Source organism: Scophthalmus maximus, chromosome 6 (genome assembly GCF_022379125.1).
Source record: "Scophthalmus maximus strain ysfricsl-2021 chromosome 6, ASM2237912v1, whole genome shotgun sequence".
Lineage (NCBI taxonomy): Eukaryota > Metazoa > Chordata > Actinopteri > Pleuronectiformes > Scophthalmidae > Scophthalmus > Scophthalmus maximus.
In genome coordinates this window covers 6432196-6450643 of record NC_061520.1, presented here as the reverse complement: position 1 = coordinate 6450643, position 18448 = coordinate 6432196, and the positions used below count along the sequence as shown (strand labels likewise).

Here is an 18448-nt window from a genome sequence, read left to right as displayed (position 1 = left end):
CACAGCATGCCTGTGGTATTAAGCGAGTCACATTCTGGTGGCATTATGAAAAGTTGGTTGCTCATAATAGTGTTGTTGTTGTGTTGGACTCGACGTACTGAGCTATTGGTTCACGCGTCAGAGGTTAAACAAGCATGACTTATCATGACACTTTGAAAAGTCACCTCGACCTCGTGAAAGAGCCATAACTGCATGAAAAGCCAGATCACACAAGTGGAGAACAAACACAAATATCACCCCTGACCTGGGAGGATATGAGGCGAGGACTATTACATAAAGCAGCAACTGTTAAATATGATCACAAGAACTGTGCTGCATTACTCAACTCAGTGAATATAATGTCATCACTAGGCATTTTGGATGATGGGGTGTGTTGTTGAAAAGGTTATTACTGATCTCAGACTTTTGGACCCCTCTGCATGAATGGGTATTTCTTTCAGATATATACATAGATGCAGTTAAACAATGTTTTTTTTGTTCTAGCTTTAAGCTCTTCCTTTAAAGGTTACTTGACTGTGAATATAAAAAAAATTACTTTAACATTTGCAGGATCCTCTTATAGATATTTTACTGGGCAGCTCAAGTGGATAAATATGGAAAAGCAATGAAAATATGCTCCCGGTTCATAAGGGCCTAATGCCATGTGTATGGTGTCATGGGCTCAGATATTGGATACATGTGCTGCTGGAAAGGTCTTCTGCTTTAATGATGGCGACTGAGATTCTGTCAGTGAAGTGAGTGAAGGATGTTTGCATAGTATTTGATAAAAGCAGATTCAGTCACAAAGTCAAAAAAAGCACCAATTACACTGACATCAGTTTTTCAATTTATTGTCGGTAAGAGCTCAAACATTTGACAGAGGTCCCTAGACTATATTTTGTACTAAATTATTATTATCTTTCATGACATTGTAAATAAATTAAATGGATGATTTTACCAGCACTTAGCTTAACCGTACCACAAGCTTTCAATTAATTATTTGCAGTAAAACATTCTACTTCCTTAATTTCCAGAACATCTCCGTAACAGAAAAGGTTGTAGAAAACCTCCATGCCACTTTAATCTGTGGAGAAAAAATCAGAATGAATAAATGGATGAATAATTTATACCATGCGCACAAAATGAAATAAACCTACACGTTAAACTTACCTCTAACAACAAGTTTAGTGGAACACTCTGCCTTGCCGAAAGAGTTGACTGCGATCACCTTGTATTCACCGCCATCCTTTTGTCGGACTCTGAGGATATACATGGAGCACACTCCGTACGAGTTGGTGATGTAGTAGTTGCTGTCTGAGTTGATGCAGACGTCATTCAGGTACCAGGATACAGTGGGCGTAGGGCATCCGCGAACAGCACACGTCATGAAGAGCTGGTAACCTTTGGGTGGTGTGTGGACTTTGAGAGGGACCAGGATGGACGGAGGCCTCTCGAAGCAAATCTCTGACGATTTAACTCCATTTGAAGTTATTTGAACTTAAAGGGGGGAAAAAATCAAAGATTTTAAAATACATATGTTAGGTTTCATGTAATCGTGTTAAATATTTTTTTCACGCTGATTGCATGATCCAACATAACAGAGGAGGAGAATAACCCACCTCTGTTGCTGTTTGCGCCCCATGTCGGTGACTGAGAGGGATCTGAGAGGCCCATATCGTTTTTGGCGTAGATCCGGAAATGATACTCAATCCCAGGAAGGATGTTGTTGGCCGTGTATGTGTTAGCGAAGAGGCGATCTGCAACGGTCTTCCACACTCTGGTGGTGGAGTCGTGTTGAGATACCACATAGTACAGGCGGTCGTCGAGCCCCTGGTCTGGAGAGGGAGCCCATGAGATCATGACTTTGCCCTGTACTGTTTGCTCTAACTCCACAGGCCCTGGAGTCTTGGGTTCATCTAGTAAAAAGTACGATAAGATACAGGTTATGATACTGAGAGAGGGGAAAAAATCTTTTGGTGATCCTTTGTCTAGCCCCCCTCCTTCCTTTTGGAGCAATTTTCATTAATTTATTCTTCATACTCGAGGCATTTTATTCTTAAGTTTTTCCAATTAAATTGCAGCTGTTTGAATTAAGCAATCACATTCTGTGATAAACATATCAGTTTTAAGTGTTTCTCCTTCCATTTACAAGTGTTCAGTGTTGATTAGGGTCTGACACTGGTTAGCCGATACATTTGTTCATTATTTGCATTTAAATTAAAAAGATTACCCACTTAATGTTGGTATAACTGATGTCCCGGAACAGAGAAACACAATGCATGTAATGAAAATGCTCAGCCCAAAAAAACAGTCACCAGTAGTTTCAGCACAGAAATGTCACTTCTGTTTTCATAGTTAGCCTAGAACTCCTACCTGTGACTCTAACCTCAACGTCAAACGAAGTCTCGCCCACAGAGTTTTTGGCGTTTATAGTGTAGATGGCTGAATCCGACCGCTTTGATGAGTGAATAACGAGCTGAGACATTCCCTCCGTATTAATAACATTAATCCATGGGGATATTGGCTCATCGTCCTTCAGCCAAGTGATCTCAGGTGGAGGTTCACCCTGGAGATATTAACGTCAGATAAATGAGATGAAGTGTTTGACAAGCAGTCACGTCACACTGTGGTAAAGTCATCACTCAAGAGTATGACATGGCTGGATTGGGGCATAAAATCCAAAAATGCAGAACCGATTGACAGATTTAAGATATATACCAAGCGGGAAGGACTTTGTATGCAAACCAGCTTTTGGGTTTATTCATACCTCATAGGAAATTTTGACGCGAGCAGAATTTCCTGCTCTTACAACAATGAAGTCCTCTGGATCTTTAAAACAAGGTCTCACTGGATGGAAAAACACAGAACATGATATGCAGACAGGAAACAAACAATATGTGGTATAGCAACAAGGTTAAGTCATTAATATGCACAGCAAAGGTGCTAAACACTTACTGTTGGGATTCTTTGCACACACCACTGCAGATGGAGGGCTTAGATCTCCGGATCCTGACTCATTGATTGCTGCAACCCTGAACTCGTACTCTGCTCCCTCAGTGACATCTTTAACTGCATAGTTCACACCTAGAAATAAGACGAATTACACAGCAGGGATGAAAGTCCTGAAAAAGAATCACATTTCCCCTGAAATTAAACATGTAATAGAATGCTCTTGTTTCTGACAAACCTTCAATAGGCTCGTTAAGTGCATTTAGGGCAATCCACTGATTTGTGTCCATCTTTCGTTTCTCTAATTGATAACCAATGATTGGTACCCCTTTGTCATCCTCTGGAGGGGTCCAGGTCAAGTTGATGCATGTCTTAGAGGCACTCACCACTTTGGGGGCACCAGGTGGCCCGGAGAGTACTGAGGAATGACAAGTAGGCTCATTAATCCTGTAAGCTCATTATTAATAATTAAGATGTAATTAAAAGACATGGCATAAATTAAGGACGTCTGCATGTTATTACTGCAGGATGGTGCAAGCAATTCCTCTTTCTACAGCAACTAATAGTGTCAGTGATGGAACAGTTTTTGTGCCAACACAAAACCTTAGGAAAGACATTTTCATTTATTACAACCTGAGGGAGATTATCATGGGATTCACCGAGGAATGCTAAATGAGACTTCTTTTTTTTTCTACACTCACTCATTATGCCAGCCATAATGCTTTCAGCTGTCTCCAGGGCGTCACTCAGCCCCTCAGGGTTTTCTGCATAGATACGGTATTTGTACTTCTTTCCATGAGTCACATTCCTGTCTCTGAAGGAGTTCCTGTCAGCTGAGACATCCCCAAGTTTTGTCCACAAACTCTGTCCTGCCTGCTGCCGTTCCACAATATAGTTGGTGACTGCTGAGCCACCGTCATCTTTGGGAGGGTTCCATTTAATCTCAATCATAGATGAGGTGGTTTCAACAGTCTCCACTGGACCCTCTGGTTGACCTGGGCGATCTGTTACAACAGTGTCAAATTTTTTATTAACACAAAAATGGTGCTTAATAAGGTGTAAGACTCAGAATTAATGTTTCTTATTAGATTCCTTGTTTTTTTAAAAATATTTTTTACCAAGCACAATAAGCTGGGATGTCGCCTCCACGGCCCCAAATGGGTTTTTGAGTTGGATCTTTATTTCCCCTCCGTCAGTCCGCAGGCAGTCTCTGAGCAACAGTCGGCTGTGATTGGGCTCCCGCACGATCTTAACTCCACCTCCGTCTTTGATCTCAGTGCCATCCTTAAACCAACTGACCACCAAAGATTCCTGAGGAGTAAAGGGCATCTTGAAAGCAGCATTCTGCCCCACTCTTATTGTTACAGGTTTGGCGAACTTGTGGAGGTCGTCCGGGTCAAATTCAGGTACGTCTATAAAGCACAAAGTATCATTCAGTTTAATGCACTGGAACAGTAATTTCCTATGTGTGCTGCAATTAAAGGAGGGATGTAAATCATACCTCCAATAGTGACCTTTCCTTGTGTACTTTGTTCCCCCGATACAAAACGATAAAGTCCAGAGTCTTTATCTGTGCAGCTTTGAATTGCCAGTTTGTGAGAAGTTCCATCTTTGGTCATGGTGACCCTGTCACCTGAGGTTAACTAGCAAATTAAAAGTGAAAGGAAGAAAAAACAAAAAAACGACTACATTACATAGTGATTGAAAGCTTGTCTTACTATTGCAATCACTAAATGCAAGTGCTAGTTAAATTAGCAAATTGTAAGATTAGGAAGATGTTATATGATGACGGAAAATATGGATATTTGTTAACTTTACCTGCGCTCCATCTTTAAACCAGGCCCCATCACACTCCACATTCATCTTCACAGTTAATTCGGCGGGCTTTCCACAAAGGGCATAAATGTTCGAGAGTCCACCGGTAATAAAAGGCTCTGGACAACAACAAAAAAGATCATGTTAGTCTCTACTCTGCATATTAATGAGATGCAGCTGTAGGACTACTGTATGTGTATACTGAATAAAAGTACACAAGAATAAATCAATGACCTAAACAAATGCCTCTCCTTTCTACAAATTTATGTGCTTGTTGACATAAAGTAGTGAATTCCTGTGAATTATGACAGAGCTAGACCAATATACGGTCTATCGAATATATACGTTAGTATTGGCATAAATTTTATCTGATGAGTATATATAGAAAAACACCGAACATAAAGCAGAAAAAGATTCCAGGGGTAATGTAGGAATGGTGGAAATACATAAATAGATTTACCTCAAACCAAAAGAAACAATGCCAAATTTACTTAGAAGCTATATTCATATGAAATTCAAAAGTATTGACCAAAATAAATCAATTTGTGATTCATTTTTCAATGCTGCTTCACAATAGTTTCGGCATGCCCCAAAAATCCAGTATGGGTCGGGCTCTACATGTCATTGTTGTTTGGCATAGTGAAATAAGTTAATGATCTTGTATGCAGTGCTGATACAGTTCATGGTTTAAACATATTAGATCATTGTTATCTGGTTATGAAGTTTATGTCAAACAAGTCAAAGGAAAAAGCAAGTTAATGATGTCAAAATCAAGCCAAATCACAAACTGCAAATATAAAACGTCAACTTTGTTAGCAGGAACATTGCGGACCCTCAACAGTCTTTGAAAACAAATGAACACATTTGTTAATTGTAGGTCATAATTTCAGTAGTATATTATAAATTACATATACTATCCTAATTGGTTGATTATTTTGGTTGATAATCTGGTTATAAAGGGATCCATCTATGTGTTGGCATTTGGCCTAAAGATAATCTATGGTGATTATACATGATGCAATATGCAAAAAAACTTTTTTTCATATTTTTACTCTTGTATTACTAAAGCAGATTTTTAGTTCATCTTTTAACATCTTTTTTTTTTTTCTCTCTCTTTTCAGTGGTAAAAATCTGACATACCACCTCCTACATCTGCGTGTGGTTGATCAACGCCAGTGGCTTCCTCAGCTGAGTGGATAACAGCAATAACAAGAGTAAGTCATTTTAACTGGCTTTTTTAAAAATGTCTCCCTCAAATTTTTTTTATTCACCACAGTTGTCTCTCTTACCTCCTCCCGAATCTCCAGCAGGGGTTTCCTCTGGGGGATCGATCAAAAACATGAAACATTCCAGATTTTGTTTATCTCAATTTATGGCTGAATTTGATGACAAGTGACACTGGTTTTAAAAACAAGTTGTCCCTGTCTTTTTGCATGCGTTATTGCATCTTCTACAAAACCCTGTACACAAAACATCCCTTATGCCATTTTGTTATACATTTTTGATTGTATTTTTCCACGTGGGAGAAAGGCAAAGAATAGCAGAGGGGTGCAAATGATATTGTTACATCAGCACTGCTTGGTATTTGGGTGATCTGTTAAGGCTGTTGAAGTGTATCTGGCTGGCTCAGTAGAAGTTTTAGCAAACCGCTTATGTGATTGACAGTAGGCTGTAACTTTGCTCACAGAATCATGTTACATTGCAATCTCCAATAAGTACGTTTTGAATGTACAGAGTTATTTTTAGACGTTTAATGTGTCTGGAAGGGGAGGTGTCGAAGTCAGCTGACAGTGAGCTTACTTGCCTTAGCCAGGTAATCCTAGCTGGTGTAAAGATCATGTGTGTTATTGATAACTGTCTGCACTTTCACTGAAGTGAGAATTGCATCAACAATGGGACCAAACATGATGTTAACACCAAGTCTTTGCAAGATGAATTGAGTCATTGAGTCACTGGGTGCTTATTGAATGGTGGAGAAAAAACTATATAAAAATCTTAATAAAGACTAATGCATGCTTTGAAAATAGTCTAATGTGATTTGCATTAAAATGAGCCACAACATGAGAAAGCACTGGTATGGTTCCTAAAGCAGGAATCAGTATCTTCACCATTACCCATTGATAGATCTCAATAAACTTTTATGATATAAGCTTTTGGGAGTAAATTATAAAAAAAAAACTAAATATCTGACCTTAAAGAGGCAAACGAATCTGAGCTGATAACAGAGTAAACAAACTGACAAAAATACTCTCATTCATCTTGGAATGCAGACGTTTCAAAAACCATTCGAGTTTCTTACCTGTGCTTTCTACCTCCACAACCGGTGGATCCGAAGCCACTACAGCCAGCTCATTTACTATACCTATAAAACATCAAAACTAGTCAGTGGTTTCCATATAATCAATTTATCACAGAAAGCATTACATGCAAATTGATACAACAAAGGATTGATTGATGAATCTCAATGATTTTTCATCGTTGTCATTGTTTTGTGTACAAAATGTCTGAAAATGGAATAAAAATGCCCATCTGACAACTAAAATGGAATAAATTGGATGAAATAACATAACATGAAACAGAAATCTATATAAATAACTAACCACATAAAAGAAAATTCATGCCAATATTTAAATAATAATTATTTTGATTATAATATCAGTATTGATTGTCTTGACTCAAATTCAACAGTTTCGATTCATAATGACTTTATATCACTTTGTTGTTTGTGAATTCAGCACCTGGTTTAAAAATAACCTTGCAGCCAGCATTCTCACTTGGTTCAGGGTCTCTCTGCGCCTCAGGAGCAGCAGTAGGTGCAGGAGCTGGAGGAAGTTCAGGTGGAGGTGCAGCTGCTGCAGCTTCTTTAGCAGCTTTAATCTGTTCTTTTCTTTCTTCTCTTTCTTTCTCTAATTTGACTTGTTGCTCTTGGGCAACCTTCTGCAAGTCCACTCCAGATCCTCCAGCCCTTGTTGTTTTCCTTGGGGCTTTTTTCCCCTTTTGTGCATCTTTGTCAGCTGATAAAGGAGGGGAAAAAATCAATAAGTGGTGAGATGAATCATGAATTACGAATGTAACTATTATTTAGTTAGTCTTTTCGCAGAGTATATCTTACCTTCAACGACAAGCCACGCATTACAAGATTTTATTCCTGCACAGGCCGAGTAAATTCCTTTGTCTACCACCATGCAGTCTTTGACCACCAGCCTGTGAATGAGCTTGTCCTCTGAAACCTCGACATCGAATTTATCCCCTTGTTCCAGTGGCACATTCTTGCCAAACCACAGAATCTTGGAGAATGGATTTGACAGGACACACTCAAACACAGCGTCTTCTCTCTCCTTTGCCTTCACTTCCTGAATTTTCACCAAGAAATCCACCATGGGGACTGAAAAATGGAAAGTGATAAATTTGACATCTGAATGAAGGTTGATGATTAAAATACTTTTGATAAGCACTATTTCGTCTCATGCATCAAAAACATTGTCTTCTTTTGCTTTAAGGCTAATAATTCACAATGTGTAAAACTTACTTTTAAAATCAGTGGAAAACATATTCACATCCTCTACATCCAACTGGTACAGTCCAGCATCTTCTGGCATCAGGTCCCTCATACTGAAAATATACTTTCTCCCCACTTGCTTAAGGCTGTGCTTCAGCGTATCTCCCAACTCCTTTGTATATGGAATCATTTCGCCATCCTGCAGGGAAATGTAATTCACTTCTGGGATCATGGTTGAAATCGAGGATGACTCAGATTGATTTCTTTGGGTGACTCCCTAACCTCTTATGCAGTAATATGTTGAAGGGCTGCTAGAGTTATAATTTAGTTTTCAGACTAACCTTGTAGAGGAAGATTGACCTGCTTGGGTCAAGGAGGTCCATGTCAATCTCAAAGGATGCAGAGTTATCGGCATTGACCTGAATAGGCTTCAGGTTACAAAGGTTTTTGACAAACTGGGACAAAAAAAGAAGAAGAAGAGAAAATATCACCTTCTGTTGCATAAATTATGTAAGCATGTTCAGTCAACATCAGCATAAAAAGCATAAAAATCAATATGCAAATATGACAAATCACACACCTGAGCTTGTTCCTCCTCCCTTTCCTTCTTAATTTCATTCAGTTTCTTGAGCATCCAGCGAAAGTCGGTGACTCCAAACTCTGTACAGATTCTCTCGTAGTCTTTCTTATCAGCACTGAGCAAGAGCTCCCAAAATTTTGGATCAATCTCTCCATCCTTTCTCTCATGTTGCTCAGATTTGGGACGGATCTTGCTTGAAATGAAAATGGGATAAGTTGGTTGTTAACAGTGTTGTTAAACTGTAGAACACACACCATCAATATAGTTACTCAAAACCAACCTTTTTCGTTTTAGTACAGTCGTAAAATTCCCAGTAGCTTCTTCTGCTTGTTGCAGGGCCTTGGCCTTTTTGAAACCAACTAAGGCAGAAAAGAGGCTACTTAAACTTTATTATACAGTGTAGTTAAACTACACACAGACTGCTGAGTGATAAGTACTGGAATGAATTCATATAATCAAGTACATGTAGTAGAGACGTATCCAATGTGGATAAAAGAATACTCAATTTGAAGTAACCTGAATATGCATACAGTCTTGGATTAAATTACTGTTCTATAATATTACTTGCATTCATTTGTCCTCTGAGTAGCATGCAGCCCTTACCTTCAATAACATTCAGAACAACTGTGACTGTGGCTTGTCCATATTCATTTATGGCAAAGCATTTGTATGTATCAGCTTGATCTGGCATAACGTTTGGCATCTGAAAGATACAAGACACACTATAATAGACTTGTATAAAAAATATAATGGATATAATTGGCTTTGTCAGTTGGTTTGATGCATTTATTGCCGTTTTTCCAAAGTGGCTCTCCAGTTACCAGTACCAGTTAATCAACACCACAAATCCCATTCCAAATGTTTTATGTTTAATTTATCTTAATTTAGATGTTATTTAAAAATATTGATTAACACTACAACTCTGAGTGGAGGAACTTTGAATCTTTTCCATTATGTGTAGCAATCAATTCCAACTTCTTAGGTAGGTAGATGGCCTCCGTTTACTTAACATGTTCAATCCCAAACAGCAGTGAGTCCACAGAATATGGTGGTGGAGTTACTGAAACTGACTTTTGTTAAGGCCCTTTTCTACACAGGATGTAGAAAAGGTATTTGGCAAAACAAACTGATGGGTCTGCAGACTGAATGACCTTGATGTTATTAAATAACTCCTTGTTTTTCTCTCCTTCTCTTTCTAGTTATCTATTTTCCTCATTGCTATTTGTATAGCTCTTTTACATCTGCCTGCTGTTGTGATTTGATAGCCTATATCACTTGCCTCAAATGTATGCTCATCAGAATTGGGATCGTATTTGGTCTGGTATCTTGAGGTATCGGACACATCTCCATTATTTCTGCTCCATGTTACAGTTGGCTTTGGGTCTCCAGTGACAATGGCTTTAAAAAAAGCAAATTTTCCTGTAGAAGAAAAAAAAAAAGAAACAATAAGGTCGCCTCTTATTCTAATCTGTCTGGAAACACAGGACACAGATGCATATTTATGAAACAATTTCTTGGTTATTTAGTAGGATAATTGATTTGTATTAAACACTCTAATTACACAGAGTGCTTGATACCGGTATGACACAGCCACACTGAGATGACAAATGAAGTATAATTTCTTTTTTATTCAAAATTATGGTATTTTGGTCTGCGTATTGCTCCTCGTGGTTTTAAATCAAGGTCAGTGTGTGTTTAATTTTATCTGATTGACACAGGAGTCTGGGAGCTGAATGGCAAGGCTCTGCTCCCAGTGGCCTTGCACAAAATTCATGGATCAAAGCCATTATGCAGAATCATGTCAATTCCACCTCAGAATATTTTGTGATATTAATGATTCTTTAACAATCAGTCCTACCCTCTTGTATGGTCAAAGCAATTGGCTTGCGGGTGAAGTCTGGATGGCTCTTTCCCTCGGGCATTGTCTCAATAAACTGTATAATCATCACACCAGGCACCCTGGATTTTTTCTTGATCCCCACTGTAAGCATTGGAAAATAAATTGTCAGTGTCAACACGTGATGACACATTTCGTATCATATCCAGCCAATCTGTTGTTGTTTTGTAATCAAATCATCACTCACATAAACCATGCGGAAAGTCATTCTAATACATGACATATTAGAATTTCATGTTACTCAGTTAATTATCATTTGGATCTGTACAGTACATATGTGGCCCTGGTATATATGTCTCGCTTGTGTCAGTTTACTTCGTCCACATTTGCATTTCTATTTCTATAACATTTTCCTTTAACATTTTTCCTTGGTAATCCGTGCCTGGAATTCAACCTGAGAACAGATATATAGTGAAGCAACTACATATCTATGCACAAAGGATATGCGCACATAGGAAAGCATATTAATAAATCCATTTCAGATCAGTTTTCCATGCCTTTGTGAGCGAATATGGAGAAAAAGCCAGCTGTTACTGTGCTGATCTGTTGTCCCCTAAGCCTACCTTCTTTACCATTGAGATTCTCTGCATCAGGACCTATTAGTGCACATGTGAAAGAGCATATACGACACGTGTTGTCACCACATTAGCATTGGATTATGGATTGGACTAAAATAATTGATCTGAGGAAGAGAAAATAACTAAATGCTAAGGAAGAATTTGGTGTGCTAAATTGCAATTGTGAAATTTGGCAGACAAGGATGAATAAAAACATACTTCTTGTTGGTCCATGTCAAGTTGCAGCAGTATACAATTACATATGTACTGTCACTTGTATGTGATTCTCATTTTTCACAACTGCAAAGGATTGTTAGACATATAAAGTTCTTATTTTTTTCACCTTTCATATGCTGCTGTTGGCCTTGAATTCATTTTGTATATTCTGTTGTTCAGCATAAAATGGTTGCAGAGGCTGTCACGAATTCCCAATGCATAAGCTGACGTCTTTGTGACGAAGATAGAGCCTTGATAATAGCAAGTAATCAACCACTCGATGCGTCAAACACACCAAATTACACGAAGGATACAAACAGTTTCGTTTTAAGTTTGTATTCATTAATAGATCTCCTTGCCAGCATCATTTTATAAACTCTGTCGGACTCTTATCTGACTGTCATCTTATTACTTTTCCAGTATGATTACACATTTACTGAAGACATCTTTGTATTAAATATAATTAAAAAAATATTTTGTACGTAGTAGGGCACTGAAAAAGAATGACATTATAGTGGTCATTATGGTACTATGGCATGGACATTAAATACAAGGTTTCTTTTAGATTTAGGGTTGTGTTCTTTCAGAAGATTCTCTGTTTTCCCTCCAGGTTCAGGTTTTATCTGGTTACTTGTCATCTCTGCGTTGCTAATGGATCTTCATAGTTTCGAGGAAAAGAACAAGAATAAACACCCCACTCTGGCTTGATATTGATTGCTCTTCAATTCCTCCTGTACAAAATAAGATTACTCTTTAATGCTTACCTTGGCCAGTGGCTGTCCCATCCATCACTTTTGATCTTCTCAACATTGTGGGTCCTTTCTAGCTGGATTTAGCAAGATTTCTCCAACTGTAACATAGGATGCAGGAAACTTAAGTTTCCTATCAAATAACAGGAACAAATGTTTTGTTTTAAGTTTTTTGGTCTTAAGGCCACAGTAGCTTCTCCTACACATTTGGAAGATGAATGTGAGGAGAATGATATGCAGTTGATTCTAATATGCAACGTCACCGCTAGTTGTCAGTAAATCATGCTCACAGTATCTTTGATGATGATCATCATTTAACTTCTTGTCAGGTTTAAACTATAATAATTCCAGAAGTTTTTTTTGCCTATTTAAGCTGTAGCGTACTGGCTTGATGTTCAAATGATTACATGCTTATCAAATTAGCCTTTTTATGATCTGTTCCATTCACAGCAGGGATCTCTACACATAGCAAAACGTCCACTACCCCCATGGTTACTAAATTTGGAATGTCAAATGTCACTTCACTAAAATAGACCGGGACTATTTACACTCACTTTGTTTAAAAAGCTAATGCACCAAGCATATTACTAATGTCACATGACAGTATCTTATTGTTAGAAATGCAAAAATGAACTCTTGCCCATATCCAATATCTTCTTGTTGCACTGTGATTTTTGATTTTAAAGTGAAACAGCAATTTTTTACTGTGATGGAACCAGTTTTAGTTTTTCAAATGTTTAACAATTTAAACTAGAAGTCGATATATGCCTTCTAAGTAGGGTTTGCTAACAGATGCTAGCCAGTGTTAACTTGAGTCCTCAAATATTAAAGCAACTTATTGAGACGAGAGCAACAGGCTGTTACCCTAAAGTGAAATAACATAATATGCACGTCATGGTCAGAAAGGTCAATCAATATCATGAAACTTCCAAAACCAGGCAACAGAGGAAAAAATAGGGAAAAAAATGTAAGTTAATTCATCTTCAGTAAAGTGATTCTCTATTACAGGAATCAAGAAATTCTCAATCACAGTGTAGGTTCAAATTTTAGCTCTGTGGTGAAGGTGGCTGTGACAACAGGCAGGGAGTTGCCTGGAGTTAGAATACATTTTCTGGCAGCTGTAAGAATTTCTTGTTATTCCCTCTGCTCTCTGAACTCCTTGCTCGGAAAAATAACAATAACTGATGTCATGACACTCATCACTATAGGCTGTGTAGCTCTTTGTGCCCAACGGAACCAAACTGTTTTTGGATTTTGCACATGTTGTGGTAAAACATATATGATTGTGCATTTTACATGAGCAGGTTGTAAAGGCAGTGCAGCAGTCACCCAAGGCTATAGTATAACATACAGCTTCCTGCTGTAAGGATGATATAGTTATTTCATAACTAAATCCTGAATTCAAGCAAGGGAAGTCTACTGTACATCTTTACAACAAAGATTCATGGAAAAAAAATTCATCCAAAATACGGTCACCTTTTTGAAATGGGTGCCATCAGGCCTAGGATTTCAAAAATAGGTTCATTTCAAAAATATACAATAACATTAGATTAATCAGCACAACAGATTTTCTACAAAACAGTTGAAAATCAGTTAGTGTTGATGAAGTGGACGCATTGAAATGTGATTTTCCGTTTTTTAACATAACCTCTCCCTAATGCATACAGTGTTGGCACAAACCCAGCACCACCCAGTATAGCTGTGTGGTATTCTAGGGTGTCGATGGTCCATGGCTGTTGGAAGATGAGAAAAGTGGATTGTCATCTGATAGGTCACTTGCCACATAAAACCGAACATTTCATCTTGAACATCTTAATAGGCTTGTAAATCACTGTTGACACAAGTGAATCGTACGGTGGTGAATCCTGCTCAGTAGAGCATGTTATTCTGGTGTTCAAATGCAGATTTTTTTTTTTTAATTGATATCAATTACACCCCAAGTTTTAATTTGCATCTTACTTGGTTTTTCAGCACAGCAAAAAGTCAATGTTTAAATCGTCTTATGTTTTTAAGCAGGTATGGTATGATGAAAAGGTTTTTGTCCTAATTATGCTTTAACTACTAAATTAAGGTTATTAGCACTTCTCTTCACAACAAATTTAATGTTTTCATGGTTTTAAAAAAATGCAGATCCTAGTGCTCATTAAACATTTGAGTTGCACTCTTTAGGGTTTTAGACTGCCAGAAACTCTTTCTGTGTACTTGACTTCTGACACTAACGGCCTCCTTGCTGTGAGAGTGGATTTTTTTATGGGTGTCATGTGGCCAGTGCTGAAATACAGCACAGGACTATGCATGCAGGGACGGAGAGCATCATACAAAAATGATTAGAAGGAAGATGCTCAGGGCATGTTCAGAAAGCATGTACCTATCTAGGGAGTTGACGTTGATGCTGAGCATGTGCCATAGGCGAGATAGAAGAGAGCGTTGCTTGATTTGGATTATTACTAGGTCCTCATATGCCATAGCTGTCAGGTGATTTTATGGTTTGCAATTTGTCCTTTTTTTGAAGGACCACAATAAAACAATACAAGAGATTAAAAAGATGCTCCTTAAATGTAATTAAGAAAAAGAAGCTTTTAGCTGGTAAAAAAAAGACATTGAGTCATTGCTTTATATTGCTGTATAGCTTATATTTGTTCGATAATATCTGTGACAGAACATATCGATACGATTATGAATATTATTTAAATATCACAAGTTAATAAATTATAGTGTGAAAAATCTGGTGACTACACACGCTGCTATTAAACATGCCCTCAGTATATATTTACATTTTCAATCAAACTATAGTATATTACCCAGACAACCTTATGACTTTAAATCTAAATCACAAACTTGCTGCCAAAAACAAACACAAAGCTGTAAAAAGACACGTACTTGTGTAAACATTAAAGCAGTTTAAAACACAATTTTAGAGCACATTAGATCTGGGGGGCAATTTTTCTTTACTCTGTAATGTGAATAATGGAAAACTGGAATAGTGCACCACACACTGGATATATAAGGCAGTTTAGTTGTGTTTATAGCCAGACACTTTCAACAGTTTGTCACATTAACTATGATATCTTTGGACGAGATGTTGAGAGTGAATCAGTCCAGTGTTAAAGACTGTAGCAAACTCTCAATACTTAACACCTCCATCTAAGACTGGTGCTGAATGTAAGATGAATGATGAACTTACCTCCGTTCTCCTATGATCCTCTTGAGTGGCTCTGCTTCCCAGTGTGATATTTGAGTGTTGCCTCCCTGGTCTTAAAGCTATTAAATCCTTACAGGCATGCCAATGACTCTGCGACAAGCACCCACGTCGTCAGACATGGTGCCTGACAAGAAAGGGGATTGCTTTTTTGTTTTTGGCATTAATCACAACCTCCAGCAAAGGGTGGGGGTGGGTTGGGGGAGCCAAAGCTTTACACTGGGATGACCATGGCCATGGCTTCTTGTTGAAAAAATTCATGATCTTCTTCAAGAGATGTAGTCTAAATGGAATCCATTGTCTGTTCGAAAAATTTAATTCAGCCCAATTCTGTTATGATTGTAAAACATAGGCCCTCTATTCCCCACTACATTGATTGTGGGAACTATTTTTCATTTTACTGTGTTTTGTAATATATTCCTCTTGATCCTTTCACGTAATCTTTTACAATTTTTGAAGATTACTGTCACTTCCTTAATGTAGCAAGGGAAACTTAAGCAGGAGATATGTATATGTAGCTTTTATATATAACTTTTATTGAGACACTTTTGTGTTTGCTTTTTGTTTCGTCAGATTTTTTAGTATCTGTTATGTCAGTCAGTGTTGTCTTACTTGGATTGTTTACCTGTATGTAGGGACAAGTTTGAAGTCAGAGCTGACAAGTGTTGGCAGCCAAGTATGCTTGTGTTGACACTCAATGAAATTACGAGAACAACAAAACATTATACAGAGGTTTAGATGCAATAATGCTCCAAACTCCATTGTCTAAAAATACACTGTGTTTATTGGATGTCTCTAAGCAGCCTTGAATAGCAACTGTGAAAGAGTGAAAAGTTGCTATTATATTTATTGTTAAAAGATTTCGGAATCTGACGCACCAGATGGTTTGTCACACGTGGGAATTCCTCATTGTTTCTAAAAATAATGGGCAGATGATTGGATGATACATCTGTATATCTACATCTGAGAGTTTAAACATGTTTGCCACTGAGAAAAGCATTCGTGTTTTGCTCTTACTTCAATGAAGAAAGAAAGAAATACTATCCATTTCTCATTTAACTGCTATAGCAGCATCTTCACAGCTGCCTTGACAGATATATTTTAATCAGGAAATAATTAGCTTTACTCTCTCCATGAACATTGTCAAAGAATCTCACCACATAGTGCTTTATTTGGGTGAACTATCACTGTGAATAATTAAGCTGGGGCAATCAATCATCGTTCATCTCAGGCCAACAAGTTATAAAGGCCTCACTGATGTAAATCTCCTTGAATCCAAATTCAAAGCCAGGTACCACTTACTCTTGTTGATGCACTGAAAGTATTATTAAGCATAAAAACCACGGTGTATCTGAAAGTAATTTAAATGTAAATTTTCCTCAACTGAAGACTTTCTTATGTCTGTAATGATTATGTATGTTACATAGGACCAGTGTCATTGTCATCCTAACCCTGGACACCTGCAGGTTTCAGCGGGAACAATTCAACCCTCTGGACTGGTCAGACAAGACCTAAGTTCTCCACAGGAAGGGATAAAGCAGACGGTTAGCACTAGGTATCTTTTATCCACACCGTGAAGGTCATTTACTTACAGTACATGTTAGGAATCCTCAGATTCTTCATGGAGTCTGGCATTTAAACCACATCCAAGTTATTGGTCTTCGTAATAACGGAGCTATGCTCGGTTTGAGCATGATTCCGTGTGTGCGTGTGGGTTTGTGTGTGCTGTGTGCCTGTGTGTGGATATTTCAAGCAGTGCAATAAAATTGGATGTGGGGCACAGGAACTATGACTGTTCTCAGGCATGGGAAGCTGATATGAGAGGCTTGATGTTCTCGAAGGCATTTATTGCAAAGGGTCAGTGAAGTCAGGAGCTTTGGATTCTACCACACAAAACAATGACAAAACAAGCTTACATTACACAACCCAATGCCACATGGACAGTGGTGACCCCATCTCTGTTGGCAGAGTTAAATGTTTATATTTATTTTAATTGCAGCGTGTTGCATTGATCCAGTTAAGTTATAAGTAAACTCAAATGAAATGCTGCCAAAGCAAGACACAACCACTGTAGCTTTGGCAAATTAAGAAAATCTCTCGTGTTACATATCCAACAGCAGCCTTTTGGCATATAACTACAAGCTATTTCTAAATACAATTGGCATGTGGTTAGAGGCTTTTAAATGCCAAAGCCAGTAGTAAACTCCCAGTAAAGAGCTGTGTCAGTAATACCAGGATGCCATGTGGCTACTGTATAATGGATAATATTAGTGTGTCCCTTGACCTTACACAGGAAGATGTGCAGTTGTTTGCAAGGTTGCACTTAGTCATGCACATTAAATTTCATCATTTATGACTTTCCATAATAGACTCGCAATATCCTCTGAAAGCGTGCAAACACATGTTCGCAGTAAAAGAGAAATTCGAAGCCATGTGACAGTTGGCAAAGCCAAAGTAGAGCGCGTGAAGTTACGAAATGGAAAGGCACAATAAATACCTCACAGTATGCAACAGCTATGTGGTAAACTGAATGTTATTGCAGCTAACAAATTACTGCATGGTCAAGTACTTGTAAAGTATAGCCAAGGAATTATATGCTTAATGGCTTAATAATTTTAAATGTACAAGAACAATCATTGGCCAAGCATGAGCTTATATTGTTACAGAATGATGCATTAATGCAACAATAGGGGCAGAGACCAGACCAATGAATGTGTCTGTATATTAACATATTGAAGCACAAGAGTCGTGGCAGGACATCTTGTGTCTGATTTTTATTTTTTATTTTAAGCATGGCTACAGGCAAATTGTAATGACAGTCCCGCTATCGGATGAGCTGGCAATCTGGTACTCACATTCATTGTTCCCAGAGGATGAATAATTTTAACTCTGATGGCCTTTTCTGACTTTTGATCAAGCATGAATAGCAGGTCAAATTTGTCACTTCTCTACAATACACTTTGTAAAGACAATAATGGTGCCAAAACAATGTACACACTAATTAAGTT

General features: G+C 37.9%; 1 protein-coding gene and 1 long non-coding RNA gene across 13 annotated transcripts in view; one reads left to right on the top strand and one right to left on the bottom strand.

Moving 5' to 3' along the window:
• The window catches only part of LOC118308850, a 115687-nt gene that overhangs the window by 15426 nt on the left and 81813 nt on the right, over positions 1–18448 (top strand). For 2 of the 3 annotated variants that reach the window (XR_004793340.2, XR_004793341.1), the window contains 2 exons: positions 4125–4334; positions 5865–5957. This is a non-coding gene — a long non-coding RNA (uncharacterized LOC118308850). The remainder of the gene's footprint in view (positions 1–4124; positions 4335–5864; positions 5958–18448) is intronic. The other variant, XR_004793342.2, reaches the window with a different exon arrangement.
• On the bottom strand, positions 815–17132 carry LOC118308844 (immunoglobulin-like and fibronectin type III domain-containing protein 1). Of its 10 annotated transcripts, none has more exons than XM_047332325.1 (26): positions 17033–17132; positions 12257–12342; positions 11283–11315; positions 10681–10803; positions 10102–10241; positions 9426–9525; positions 9103–9181; positions 8823–9015; positions 8584–8697; positions 8273–8441; positions 7856–8128; positions 7482–7757; positions 7043–7105; positions 6033–6062; positions 5884–5931; positions 4747–4862; positions 4430–4571; positions 4047–4340; positions 3630–3932; positions 3167–3346; positions 2935–3063; positions 2747–2826; positions 2353–2545; positions 1599–1895; positions 1150–1476; positions 815–1063 (listed from the first exon to the last, which is right to left on the bottom strand). In XM_047332325.1, exons 2-26 carry the CDS (start codon positions 12300–12302, stop codon positions 1059–1061), a joined length of 3753 nt encoding a protein of 1250 aa, XP_047188281.1. In that variant the 5' UTR covers positions 12303–12342; positions 17033–17132; the 3' UTR covers positions 815–1058. The 10 variants fall into 10 exon arrangements, with proteins under 10 accessions (XP_047188281.1, XP_047188280.1, XP_047188288.1 ...); XM_047332324.1 differs by lacking the exon at positions 17033–17132 and adding an exon at positions 15426–15562; XM_047332332.1 differs by lacking the exon at positions 17033–17132 and adding an exon at positions 15426–15562 and having other exon boundaries at positions 815–964; positions 1355–1476.